Source organism: Myxocyprinus asiaticus, chromosome 48 (assembly GCF_019703515.2).
Source record: "Myxocyprinus asiaticus isolate MX2 ecotype Aquarium Trade chromosome 48, UBuf_Myxa_2, whole genome shotgun sequence".
NCBI classification, from domain to species: Eukaryota; Metazoa; Chordata; class Actinopteri; order Cypriniformes; family Catostomidae; genus Myxocyprinus; species Myxocyprinus asiaticus.
The window spans coordinates 17,604,533-17,618,962 of NC_059391.1; the positions used below are offsets into that span (position 1 = coordinate 17,604,533).

The following is a 14,430-nucleotide window of genomic DNA, read 5'->3' on the forward strand; positions in this document are numbered from 1 at the left end:
TTTGTGGTTTTCTATTTATGATGCTGCAAGCCAACAGAGCAGCCTTATTTTCTGAATCCCCACACAATTATAAAAAGGCTACAAAATGGGGTTTGAAACTATAAAAAACAGGCAAGATTAAAGAACATTTAAAAATATACACTAATGTTCAGAAATTACATTTTCCTCCTCACCATAGATAGCAAAACAGCTCATCTTAAATCAACACATTTGGCTCTGGTCTTAATCTAGATTATAAACTTTTATTTAGATTTATTTCATCAGAACAGTTTTAATGCTAACTGATCTAATTTTTGCTCAATAGGTGATCTGTGAATTTAAAGTATGTTGGATTTATAAGCTTTGTGCACGCTGTAATTTTTAATTTGTAGAGTTAACATATATATATATATATATATATATATATATGTATAGGTTTTATATTCAACTGAGGGAGAGAGACCTACTGTGCATTACTACAAAATAATAATAAATATTGCGCATACTTTAAAAAATAAAGGTTTTTATTATTATTGTTTTTGTGCATTTATACATTGATCTTTAAATAGTTTATATAACCCAGATTATAATATAATATTTTTAAACAATATAATCAGAAAGAGCTTTACTGCTATGTAATTTGCAGACGAGGTAAGTAGACTATGTACAGGTAGTTTGAATAAATATGAACTAATTCTACATACTTTGAATTAAATATGATTTAGTATAGTATAATATGTAAATAACTAATAGGATTTAAGATAAGCACACGAGCAAATATTAAATGTACTTATATTCAGGTAATTACCGTATAATAGCAGTACTTTTCATCTTTTCTTCAAAAAGCAATGAGGCATTTGAAATATGTTTTTAGGGTTTAAAAACAGAAATGTGAAGATTCAAATTTTTAGAAAAGCCTTTACATTAATTAATGTGTTAAAATGTGTGTATCTTTGCTGTAAAGTTGTTTAAATCCTAATTTTTTACAGTCATTTAAGGTTTACAGCGTTACGTTGTCATGGCAATGAAGTTGTAAAATTGGATTCAACTTTACACAGAAAAGCTTATAAAGTGATTTTATCACACTAAAATCATGTTACACATCTTGCGGCTATACTTTTGAAACTGTGTGTATTTAAACGTGTGTATTTAAACGGATTGGCCACTGTAAATACCTCACTTTAACCTCGATTTTTGCTTTTTTTTTAACAAAAGGAGGGACGAGTTGAAATACATTTTTGTGGTAATCAAAATTATGCCACAGATGCTGCTGATTGACCTTAACTTGAATTGAACCCGGAATATTCATTTGAACTACGTTTCCCAGCAACCTGTGCGTGTGCTTCAACCACGTGATGTAAAGAGATTTACCTGAGCTAGTCCTTCGTTATTTTGTTTTACTTCCCATTTTTTCCTGCTCGTTTGTCTGTGAACGCACATTTCTGAGGGCTTTAGGATGAAGGGAACGTGATAATGATAAATGTTGTCGTTTGCTGCATCGGTTAATACAGTATATGTGGAGGAACAACAAGAGGCTGTTATCAGACGGTCCCGTGGTCATGAATGTAACAAGCTGACAGTCCGCGAAGATCACAAGACCTGCCAGTCTCCGAAGCGCTTTAAAGGAGCAGTCTCTATGATAAACACGATTAAAACTGTCTATTGTTGACTGATAATTCAAAGACCATGCATGAGGTGAGCTCATAGCCATGGAAGGTCAACATTTGCCTACTGAGGTAAGATACAAAACTGAATCGTTTACTGCTTTTAAAGGAAAGTTCCGGGTTTAAAACGTATATATATATATATATATATATATATATATATATATATATATATATATATATATATACACGTAAAAATAATCACCGTTTATGGCATGATGTTGATTAATATGTTGATTAAATGTTGATAATGTTGACCACAAAAATATTTTCTATTCATCCCACTTAAAAAAAAAAAAAAATACAGTACAATGGAAGTGAATGAGGCCAGTCATAAAAGGGTTAAATACACACTGTTTTAAAAGTATAGCCACGAGAAAAACATTGTGTTTACATGATTTAAGTGCGAGTGTGATGAAATCAGGGATTTACCAACGTTACAGCGTTTTACCAGATTACAGGGCTTTTTCGTCACGACAGTGGAGTTGTAATATTGGACATAACTGTACACAGACAAGGGAAGTAAGCGATTTTATCACACTAAAATCATATTAAAATGTTTACATCTTATGGCTGTACTTTTGAGACAATATGTATTTCAGTGTTTATAGGCTGGCCCCATTCACTTCCATCGGAAGTACCTTGCTTTTATAATGCGATATTTTTTATTTATTTATAAACGAGGGGCAATTCGAATTTATTTTTGTATTTATTTATTTTTCTTTTGGTAACCAACATAATGACATACTGTATGTTGTCGATTAAGCTTAATATATCTGGAGGTGAATATGGTTATTACAAGGTATCAAAGTGCCATGGTAATTTCATCTACCTGTACCATGGTACTGCCATTGAGCTTTTTGGTAGGGTAATGTAACTCAATATTGACTATTCATAACATCTGTTTATACCTAGTAGATGATAAATGGATAACTGGTCAAAATTAAACACAATAGGCCTATATGCAGATACTGAAAATAAAAATGAGACACCTGGGTTAATCACACAAAAACACATTTAAGGTCATTATTTTATTTTTTTTTTTTTTATTGTTATTATTTGTTTTGGACCATTACGTTTTTTTTTAGTTTTTTTTTATTGTGACAGTCTAATCCATTACAGACAGTCAATCAAGGAACAATATATTCAGGACAGTACCACCAATTCTCTGTTGTAATGCGTCCAGATGTAGTAATTTTGAGTTTTTTGGGTAATTCACATTATTGTCTTTTTAGAATGACAGTAAAATATCAATTAAGTGATTTCTTAAAGTTAAATGCAGTACAACAAATACTACCATGATGTATAAATACTCTACTGTGTAAATATACTGTATCATGTTTCCACATTACAGTAAAGAAAATAAGATGTTTTGCATTACAGTAATAAAAAGCAGAAGGTAAAATTGTCATGAAAATAATGTCACGATTGTTGTTAAGGAAAACATAATGGGACTAGGACATGTTCTTGACAGGTTTCGTGACATTCACCCAGCTATCAATTGACAGACATTACCAAAGGGACCATAACCTGTGACTTTCCTCCCATTTGCTCCAGATAATCTCTTATATATTGGGTTACCTTCATGTAACGGACCGCAGGGAGGCATCACTGGTCTGTAAGAGTTGGTATGAAGCAAGCCAAGAACATCAGTTTCAGGTTGTTCACTTTTTCATCTGAATATCAAGAATTTTGGCCCATCTCTGATTTTAACTGCATTTTCCTGTGGGTGCTTTACTGCAGAAAAATGTCACCTTCAGGTTCCCCGTTTCCACATCTTCACTGGACTTTATCCGGGCGCTTGCAAGGCGCCCTCGCTGTGGCTTAATCATCAGCCATCTTGATGGGTCCAGTCTGTCAAGACAGGTTCTTGTGGAGGTTGGTGTTCACCTCGGCCCTCGCTTGGAGAGTTTGGCTCTACCTGGCAGTAGCATCACTGAGTCCTCATTGTTGGGACTCTTACCACATCTGACTGGCCTGCACAAACTGGACCTTCAGGGACTGGACAGCCTCTTTATGTCTGGAGCCTTTCTGTCCAGAGATGAACACCGTCAGCAGGTTGTACCTTTACCTTCAGTTTCATTTTATCTGTGAACATGAGTCCATATACAGTATGTTGAAGTTCTTTATGAAATTAACAATCAATGGTGAACAGCTCCATTTTTTTTTTTACTCACCAAAGCCATTTTTTATTTGCTTTTGATGCTTGTGAGATGTAATTTTGGACCCAAGTGTCATTTTATCATTGTCAATTCACAGGTCCAACACGCGTTGAGGAACTTGCAGGAACTTGACCTGTCTGATCTCCGCTACCTCTCAGACCTCTCTTTCAACCGGCTAACTAGTTGCACGCCCAAGTTACGCCAGCTGGCCCTAGCCGGATGCCACATCGCTTTTGAATTCGACCCATACCGAGGTTGTCCAGTCGGGTCTGGCTCCTCCGCTCTCGTCTCTCTCCGTAACCTCCTGAGTCTTTTACAGAAGCAAGCCTCCACACTCCGCTGCTTGGACTTGAGTCGCACCAGCATCACTCCTGAGTCCCTGCGCTCTATAGCCCAGGTGCCAGGCCTCCTTCTGGAGGAGTTGAGTCTACGTGGCTGCAAAGAGCTGACGGACTACTCCATGGAAATCCTCTGCAAGCAACAGAATGCTCTGAAGAAGTTGGACCTCAGCGCGTGTACTGAGTTAACAAGTAGGACAGTGCTGGCAGTTGCAACTGAGCTGAAGGACTTACATCTGCTCACCCTGTCTCAGGACTGGAAGATAACGGATAAAGGCCTGGCCGAGTTAATGTCACTGCATTGTTTGAGGACTCTGGACTTGTCGGAGTGTCTGCATGTCAGTGGTGTAGATCTGGTGAAGGGATTGTCCTCTCCACAGCCCAGAGCTCAGCTGGAGACCCTTAGTCTTAGAAATTGCACATATATAAGGGTGAGGCTTTGAAGGAAGTTTGGATTCAAGGGGTTTATTTTGAAGTTGTGTATAGTACTGGGCAATATATGAATATTCATTAAGTATTTGCAGTGATTTTGCTGGCAACATAAAATTATGCAACATTGCAATGATTTTAGTGGACTTTTTATTAGTCTATTAAGTTTCCTGAAGAATCCGTCATTAGATTTTTATTTTTGCAACCCTACTCTTCTCATGACATGGGAGAATGAGAGCGTTAACACAGATGTTTTCAGAACTATCCTTATCAGCAAAAATATATGAAGATTGTTTTTTTTTTGTTTTTTTTTATTCGTCCGACCGACTTGGTTCTGCAGTATAACAGCGGCCTCTAGAGGTAAAAAAAAATTAAAAAGAATCACTGACACCTTCGTGGGGATTTGCTGCTCTATCTAAATTTTTCATCGACATTATTCATACTTATCTTCATTTCAGTATACGGTATATATTGTGTTATTTTGATTAGATAATTAAGTGTTTTAAATTGGAAGCGAGGGCATGCAAAGAAATTTGTGACTATATAGAAACGTGCCCCGTCAGCACATACATTGTCTTCAATTTCATATATTGTAAATAGTAATTAACCTGCAAAACCCTTCTTCTGGTGAATAAATATGTTATAAAAAGCTTAATATGGTTAGTACTTTAATATAGAGCATTGTAACGTAACCAAGTCATCTCCGTCATTTTAAAATAAGAGTTCCCAGTGTGTTTCGGGCTAGTTTATAGTTAAAAGTCCCATGTTATGCACCAAATCTTCATTTTTTCTGATTATTAATTGAATTTTGGCTGGCCTATAAAATAAGTAAGGAAATACTAAATTTGGTTTTAAAAACTGTCCGCTGATTAATAGGTTATCGCCCTTTTCCACCACCTTAGTTATTGGTATCGGCAAAGTCCACTATCGGTCAACCTCTTGTTTCAATAGCGAATCTAATTTACACTTCAGTAGCAAAAATGTCAATTGGCAAGTTCGATTCACAAACTGTGCATTTCAATGAATCAAAAGTTTGATTCAATGATTTGTTTCGCGTCATCACTCAGAAATGCTCCCGAAAGTCACTACATGCTGCTTTATGTATTAAAATTGTTTTAGTAATAAACAGCGATATTTACCTTCTTATATACTTCCTATTGATTGTTTTTTTTTTTTTTTTTAGCATATTAATGAAAAAGATTGGTATTTGTTCATTTAGTATGGAAAACATGTCTTTATTTCTCTATTTACTTTAGTTCCTTCATTAAACATTTGAATCTACTTTGCAAACAGTGGCTGCACAGTCAAAATAATAGTTCTTACCAATGAATCGCCCTTTTAAGCCATTTCAGAGCAAATATGTAAATATCAAGAAATATTTCAAGTATCGTCAAAAGGTTGAAAAATGCCAATATAATTATTGAACTGTATTACCCAGCCCTAAATGTGGATCAACCAACCCCTTTTCAACTCAGGTTATATATTCTCTTCCCCTTCTTGACAAATCTCTTTTTCATACAGGATGCAGTCATATACTCCCTGACACAGCTGCTAGGCAGTAACCTGAAAGAGCTGGACCTCACCTCATGTGTCTACCTCACTGACCTGAGCATTCGAGCCATTGCAACCTACTTGCCTGCTCTGGTGGTATTGCGACTCGGCTGGTGTAAGGAGATCTCAGATTGGGGGCTGCTGGGGATGGTGGAGCCCACCAAGGATTGTGAACCAAGAGACAAAGAGGTGGGATTCTTGGTGGTGACTATATTATTATTATTTTTATTGTATTTAACATTTGTTAAAGATTGTGACGGACTCAGTTTTTGAAAGTACTATGGCCTTTCAAGTTATTTCTTACATTATAGCCACAACAGACACCAGAAATATAGTTATTTCATGGAGCAGTATTGCCCAACCATCAGTGTACATAATCAGACTTTTTGAACTTTCAGAGTAAAGCAACATCTTACTTTTTGGTTTAACAACACAATTTCTGAGTATATATTTTTAAGTAACATGTTACTTTTCTATTTATTTAAAGATGAAATGTGTCACTTTTCAATGTTATAATACTTTCTTAATATGCCAAGGCAAATACAAGTAAAGCATCCTTAGGTTGATTTGGCCAAAACAAAAAAAAAGTGAAAACACTGTGCCTCTGTTTGTTTAAGCATCCCGACCAACCCAACATTGCATTATTGGCTCAACCAATGGCATGACTTTGGGGTGGAACTATCTATTGGTCCAACCAATGGTTAAAGGAGAAACTAAATGGGGAAACATTTTTAAAACAGTCATTATGTTTGCAATTTGGTCACAATAGTGGTGAAGAAATTACACAATTCACCTTTAATTTATTTACTGGTAAAGTGAAACCCTCTCTTGAAAAAGATAACACAACGTAATTTAATTACATAGTTGTAAAGTAATGTAGTTACCTTTTTTAGCACTAATGCTGTTAATTTTAAAAGTAATTTTCCCTAACACTGCTTCTGAAAATCATTGCACAAAAAATATACAACTTACTCATAAATGCCCCAAATGTAAAGGAGGACAAAGGTCCAAGTTTTACCAGGACATTTGGGAACATGGGATTTTTCCAGCCTCCAAGCCTGCCTTTCCAGGAGAAACCACGGCTGGTGACAGATGAGGATCTGGGAGCCTTTAAGGAACAGGAAGGAGCATCACTGCTGGCCCTCAGGGGTCTTCAGGAACTGGACCTGTCAGCCTGCTCTAAATTAACTGACACCAGCATTACACAGGTCAGTATATAATAGAGAGGTTGTATGCAACTGAGGATACACAGGTCAGTATATAAAAGAGGTTGTATGCATGTGAGGGATGATTTTAAGTTTGTATTCTTTGCATTGAGCCAAGAGGTCAATCTGTGATATTTAGATCTTCAAATGTCCTATAACAAAAATGTTATACAGACAGTCATGTTGAACGTTAAAGGGATAATTCACCCAAAATGACAATCCTGTCATAATTTAATCAGCGTCAATCCAAACCCCAATTACTTTCTTTCTTTTGTGGAACACCAAAGGAGAAGTCTAGCAGTATATCCGAGCTGTTCTCTTCCATATATTAAAAGTGGACGACGACCAGGAGCTGTGAAGCTCCAAAAAGGACATAAAAGCGTCTTAAAAGTAGTTCATATGACTGGTCTTCCGAAGCCATATGATAGCTTTGTGTCTGGAACAGACTGAAATTTAAGTCATTATTTAATTAAATTTTTCGACTTTCTCCACTTTTTCTCACCAATTAGGAATGCCCAATTCCCAATGCACTCTAAGTCCTCGTGGTAGCGTAGTGACTCACCTCAATCCAGGTGGCAGAGGACGAATCTCAGTTGCCTCCGCGTCTGAGACCGTCAATCCGATCTTATCACGTGGCTTTTTGAGCACGTTACCGCGGAGACATAGCACGTGGAGGCTTCACACCATCCACGCACAACTCACCACGTGCCCCACCGAGAGCGAACCACATTATAGCGACCCTGAGGAGGTTACCCCATGTGACTCTACCCTCCCTAGCAACTGGGCCAATTTGTTTGCTTAGGAGACCATGCTGGAGTCACTCAGCACACCCTGCGATTCGAACTCGCGAGCTCCAGGGGTGGTAGTCGGCGTCTTGCTGAGCTACCCAGGCCCCCAATTTAAGTAATTATTGGTCACCATTCACTTTCATTTTTTGGAAAAGAGCAGCTTGGACGTTTGCTGTAAATTACTCTTTTCCGTGTTCCACAAAAGAGTGAAAGTCAAACAGGTTTGGAATGACAGTGCAAGTAAATGATAACAGAATTTCATTTTTGGGTGAACTTTTTTTAAGTGCTTGTCATGGTACCCTCAGGTACTACGTTTTCCAGAGCTGAGGCATCTGTCACTTTCTATGCTGCCTGAAATCAGTGATGAAAGCTTGGTGTCTGTAGCCTATCACTGCTGCAGCCTCACCAGTTTGGCCCTCAGCCACTGTCCCCAAATCAGTGACCAGGGCATGGCACGGGCCCTCCCACTCCTCCACAGACTACAGCATCTGTACCTGGCCTGCTGCGATGCCATAACTAACGAGTGAGTAACCTCAACCAATGTTATGTTTTTGTTCAAAACTAATGATTTTTGGTTGTCTTTGATAGATAAAAGCTGCCATAACAAATATGCTGTCACATGTGTCCTTTTGAAATCTTTATAAATGGTTTTGGCATTTATATACTTATGCATGCTTAGACACAACCTGCAGTGGCCCTAAAATAAGTATCTGGGAAAAATAAGACATCTGGGATGCAGTGTGCACTGTAATTTGATTGCAAAACAATCAAAGACTTGCATGATCCAAATCACCCTAGGCATATTACAAAACCTGTCAATAAAACTATGTAATATTAGAGGACGGGAAAAAGCCATCATAGTTAATTTTAAGCCTACACCGGACACACATTTTTAAGCGGTTACATCAAACTTACAAGAGCGCTCTGCTTTTTGATTATTGCCTAACTGATCACTATGTTCCTGCAGAACTCTTTCTATAATTTCGCTGCACTGTGATAGACTGAGGACCCTCGATGTCTCCATGTGTAAGGACATAACAGTGCACCAGGTGGACCACCTACAGTCTCGCCTGCCTTTCCTCGAGAAAGTCCAGTGTCGCTTTGTCAACAGCGCAGATTTCACTATGGTTCTATGAGTAATATCTGTAATGCAAGAAATGTTAGTCATATGAAATAAAATATTTAAAGCACTTTGAGCTCAGGTATAAGAGAAAACAATTCCAAAATACTGTGTTTTTTGCGTAGGACATTCATTTTTACTTTTAATGTGGCAAATCACTGCTTATGAATGTATTGTCTGTATTATCTGTGTCCACTCATTTCTGATCATTCTGTTAGTTCTACATTATATAGATGATCTACTATTGTAGATATAATAAAAGTTGAAGACACACACTTTCTTCCGGATGTGTTGTCTCAGTATAGCTGTTATCATCATAGCAAATTTCAAATTTATGTAAATGAATGCTTGTTATTTGTCCTTTTTAATTAGTTATACTGTCTTGCTGTAATTTGAACATGCATAGTCCAGTTACACCTTGCGTCCAACATCCAAATCAGTACTTTGTCAGCAGTAGACAGGAGTGAACAATCAGGCTTTGTAAGTGAACAATCAGGCTTTGTAAGTGATGACTAAGAGTAATCAGCTCAAAGGTCTGGATGTGTTGTTTTTTTTACTATAATTTGTTGCTATGTAACCTATAAACCTTTACGGATTCAACCTGTAATTAAAATAAAAAGGAGTATTTAAAATCATGTTAATACACTATATCTTTTTTTTTAATTCACTCGATTTCATTAATGCAGCTGACAGACATTTATCCAAAGTTACTTAGGGGTGTTCAGACTGAATACACATCACAATGTATATAACAGAACGCAACTGTCTTAAGACACATTTATTTTATCCCTTTTTCTCCCCAATTTGGAGTGCCCAATTCCCACTACTTAGTAGGTCCTCGTGGTGGCGCGATTACTCGCCTCAATCCGGGTGGTGGAGGACAAGTCTCAGTTGCCTCCGCTTCTGAGACCGTCAATCCGCGCATCTTATCTCGTGGCTCGTTGTGCATGACACCATGGAGACTCCCAGCATGTGGAGGCTCATGCTACTCTCCGTGATCCACGCACAACTTACCACGTGCCCCATTGAGAGAGAGAACCCCTAATCGCGACCACAAGGAGGTTACCCCATGTGACTCTACCCTCTCTAGCAACTGAGCCAATTTGGTTGCTTAGGAGACCTGGCTGGAGTCACTCAGCACACCCTGGATTCAAACTCGTGGACTCCAGGGGTGGTAGTCAGCGTCAATACTTGCTGAGCAACCCAGGCCACGCCTTAAGACACATTTTTAAAAGTTGAAGTACTTTTTACTTTACACGGCGTCTAAAAAAACATGCCGCAATGTTCAAAGATGTCCATTTAGCACGTTTACAAACAAAAATAATTTGTAAAAACAGTGCAGGTGTACACATTCTCTGTGTACGGCCCCTTAGAGTGCATTCAAGGTACACATTTTATCAGTATGTCTGTTTCCTGGGAATCAAACTCATGTCCTTGGCGTTTTCAGAGCGATGCTCTACAGGAGAAACAATTCATACATAAACTAATTTTGTGACCGTAACCAAAAAGACGAAATGAAGGTTTTCACAATATATATATATATTTTTAATTTCATTCAAAGGAAAAAAATCTTGAATTAATGTCATGTACCATTTTCAGGTGGTAAAGTGGTCACGTCAAAATCGTTACACAGAAAGCGATGTACAGAGAACAGTGAATACAGTACATGGATTGTTTTTTGTTTTTTTTGCTAGGTCAATGTCATCATTAGATTTGTGAGTACCACAAAAGAACACTCAAAATCAGTGAATTATGGTGCAAGTTTTTCACACTTTAAAGTTTGTCAGTTCCATTCATGCAGTAGCCAAACAGCTGCAAATGTACCACAGAACCCTTTAATCATATTTCTTTGATCTCAAAACAGAAAACATGATGTATTTTAATTACCATTCAAAGAAGTGCTTATGTGGCCTTAAATCCACAATCAGATCTTTAGCCAGATACTGTATAGTCAGTTGAGGAAACCTTATTCTTGATAAAATACCATTAAATAATATTTTAAAAATAGAATCATCATGCATCTTCCCTAAAAAATACTGCCATTAATTCCACAGGGAAATCGGCATTTTGAGTGGGAGAAAATAAAAATAATTTATGGATAAACTGAATGGCTATATAAAAATTTGACCAAAAATAAAATAATTTTACATTGTGTAATTGTAAATTTCCTTGATTTATCAGTTTATACCTGGATGCATGTGTTTTGTGATAAAGTTACAAGCCTGAAAATACAAATCAGACACCAATATATTCATGCAGTGTCGTCAACTCACACTTGGGCAAACTACTCCTATAACAACATGCAAAATATTAGAGATTCAAACCATTTTCCTTCTGGAACTTAAACCCACTTCAGGATCAAACCAAAGCAATTCTCCAAGATCACCGATTTAACTTACACCAGAACACTTACATTTTTTTGAGTTTTGTTTATGAAAACATAATAGATAATTATACAGCAGCACATGCCTCCAATGCAATAATGCCATCCATGCATCACTCATGATTGTATAACAGTTTCTCATTGTGCGTAGCTGAAGTGAGCTATATGTACCTTCCAAACTATTCAACAGTTGATTTTATTCAACAATAATGAATATCAATGGTTATTTCTCATAGTAAACTATTAATTGACAATTTGTTTGATACATTAAGCTTTAACATCGTACCGGTTGAAAATGTAATCCTTTTAAAGGGATATTTCACCCAAAAATGAAAATTCTGTTTACTCACCCTAATGTTGTTCCAAAATTGTTGACTTTGTGGAGCACAAAAGAAATGTTAGGCAGAATGTTAACCAGAGTCCCCATTCACATTCATTAAATGGAAAAAAGTAAATAAATGATGTAAATGACAGAATTGTCATTTTGGGGTGAAATATCTCTTTGAAGCCCTTACAATGGTACTCAAAAAGAATACCAACAATCTCTAATCATTTAGTTTTTAAACATACAGATGTTTCTAACAAATATGTCCATGCTTCCTTCCTAATAATCTGTGGTCTCATTTAATGCCACTTAGTAGATTTCAAATTGTTTGGTAGAAGCAAAACAAGTAATAAAGGGGAAAAAAAGGATAACAAAGTGTGCGTAAAGACCTGATTAGAGAATATCATACAGGTCTATCGTACAAGTGTCGGAAAGGCATATTTAGATGCAATACGCCAGGCCGCAAGCCAACAAAAAGCATCTCCCAATGCATGGCCATCTCCACAGGCACTTAGATTATAGCACAACACCATAGAAAGACACATGGTTCTGCAATCCCTCTATGATTGTACAAGGTGCTCTAATTTATATCAAGTCCTCAAATTACTATTCAATGTCCCTTATCTCCCAATTGCAAAACCTTACTGCACATATTATGTGCTGCCACTTAGTGGCCATTTCCAGCATTCAGTTGTTTCCCATCTTAGTAATGCAGTAATTACGGATGACCGCACATTTATGGGTGTCCTGAGCATTATTGTTCAGCTTGGCTGAAGTCGTAGCAGAAGTTGAAGTTGCTGGGTGGTTTGGGGATGGGTGGGGCCGTGTCTGGGATAGGTACGTTCTCCAGGTCTAAGAGGCGAAGCTTGATTTCCATAGAGAGGAGAATCTCCAGTTCGCTGCGCATGCTCTCACTGCTCATCTCTTTGCCTAGCAACACGTTGAGTCCGTCTGTCCACAGACAGAACTGTGAGACAGAAAGAGAAAAACAAAAGATAAGGTACAGCAGAGAAGTATGAACTTACCATTATAAATATCAACATTACTCATTTTCCCCTACACATTTCAATTAGGGCTGAAGATTTAACATGTTAATTTAACACGACTTAACTGTGTGATTAATTATATAAAAAATAATTTATCGTGTCCCCGGGACCGTAGTAAGGAATATTCCTAACATCAGAGCATTTCAAGCTTGAAGTACCACCTGTTTTCAACAAGGGGCAGTAAGCGGAACTCCAGCTGTATAGGAAATAGCACTGTGTTAAAAAAAAAAAAAAAGATTTTTCAATGCATTTGAATGTTCTCGATATCGATTCTTAAATCCCAAGATCGAGAGGAAATCACTCGCATTTGCCAGCAAATTTCGTGCTATGCAACTAAATGTCTGTGATTAGCCACTGGCTGCTAAATGTTCAGATTTCACTCACCAGTGATTGCATAGGATAATATTGTGGTGAAATATTCAGCAGCAAGATTCTTTCACTGCATGTTGAGAGTAAAAGTTTGGTTTGACTATTTTATTGTGTGTCCAAAGACGAGATCCACACAATCCGTTTGTCATCGAAAACGTCTCTTTTAATATCCTTTCTGTTCTTTACAGAGAGTTGTTGATCAAAAACAGCAAAAAAATAAACATTTACTTCTATGCATAGCACAGATGAGGTAAAGCCATTTGAGTCTTCTCTTGTTTTTATGCGCTCATATACAGACGCTCTTTACAAAACAGATGGTTTTCTTAAAGAGACAGTACCAGGTTTTAGCACGTGTTCAATAAATCAATGTAAATACTTGAAAATAGTACAAATTATGCATGTAAACACTAAATATGTAACAAAATATAATATATGCAATATAATATCATATTGATAGAATATACAGATTTGTTCACTTTTTAAAAGTTAAAATGTGACCAAAATGATGAAAAACTAATAAAATATATTTAGTCAAATTAAAATGTTCATTAAGTACAGTACCAAGTTAGAAGGTCCCCTGTATAATTAACAGTGTTAGCTGGGAGATAATGTCTTTCATCTGTAAGGAAAATGGACATTATAACTGAAATATACCCATATGAATTGATTATATAATCAAAATCGGAATTTAATTTAGAGCCTGTGAATCGGAATCTGCATCAATACCCTGCCCTAATAGACAATGCGCAGCTGTACAGACAACAACCCAAACCGCACTCAGGCTTGCTTGACAAGATGAGAACGAGTTCTTGCGTTCATCACAGCTGGATGGAGCACAATTCAGATCTCAGGGATCTGAAGACATTTTTTAAGACAAGTTTCAAACTACTTTTAACTTGATACAGCGACCTAAAAATGCTGTGTTTATGACGCGATGGAACCAAAGTAAGCCACTTTTAGTATTATCTTGTCAATGCTTTACTTGTCTGGCACAGTAATGTAATGCATTTTAATTACTTGAATTATTATATTTATAATATACATTATATTTATAATATTATATTATATTTA

At 36.8% G+C, this 14,430-nt stretch overlaps 2 protein-coding genes across 5 annotated transcripts in view; one reads left to right on the forward strand and one right to left on the reverse strand.

Moving 5' to 3' along the window:
• The first annotated feature begins 1,328 nt into the window (after positions 1 to 1,328).
• Positions 1,329 to 9,877, forward strand: LOC127437372 (uncharacterized). Of its 3 annotated transcripts, none has more exons than XM_051692191.1 (8): positions 1,329 to 1,715; positions 3,201 to 3,302; positions 3,387 to 3,701; positions 3,903 to 4,574; positions 6,094 to 6,312; positions 7,119 to 7,331; positions 8,422 to 8,639; positions 9,084 to 9,877. In XM_051692191.1, the coding sequence occupies exons 1-8, from the start codon at positions 1,689 to 1,691 to the stop codon at positions 9,250 to 9,252; spliced, it is 1,935 nt and encodes a 644-aa protein (XP_051548151.1). In that variant the 5' UTR covers positions 1,329 to 1,688; the 3' UTR covers positions 9,253 to 9,877. The 3 variants fall into 3 exon arrangements, with proteins under 3 accessions (XP_051548151.1, XP_051548152.1, XP_051548154.1); XM_051692192.1 differs by having other exon boundaries at positions 7,194 to 7,331; XM_051692194.1 differs by having other exon boundaries at positions 3,404 to 3,701.
• Positions 9,878 to 10,757: 880 nt separating this feature from the next.
• LOC127437371 (engulfment and cell motility protein 3-like) overlaps positions 10,758 to 14,430 on the reverse strand; it is a 38,143-nt gene continuing 34,470 nt past the window's right edge. For both annotated transcript variants that reach the window (XM_051692189.1, XM_051692190.1), the window contains one exon: positions 10,758 to 12,911. In XM_051692189.1, the coding sequence (XP_051548149.1) occupies positions 12,699 to 12,911 (213 nt within the window). In that variant the 3' untranslated portion in view covers positions 10,758 to 12,698. The remainder of the gene's footprint in view (positions 12,912 to 14,430) is intronic.

What these genes read in the sequence shown, in the direction of transcription:
- LOC127437372 (XM_051692191.1), top strand. Translation starts at nt 1,689, where the DNA reads ATGGAAGGTCAACATTTGCCTACTGAG. An exon ending in GAAATTGCACATATATAAGG is followed by an intron (nt 4,575 to 6,093) that starts GTGAGGCTTTGA and finishes TTTTTCATACAG; the next exon opens with GATGCAGTCATATACTCCCT. An exon ending in GTGAACCAAGAGACAAAGAG is followed by an intron (nt 6,313 to 7,118) that starts GTGGGATTCTTG and finishes CCAAATGTAAAG; the next exon opens with GAGGACAAAGGTCCAAGTTT.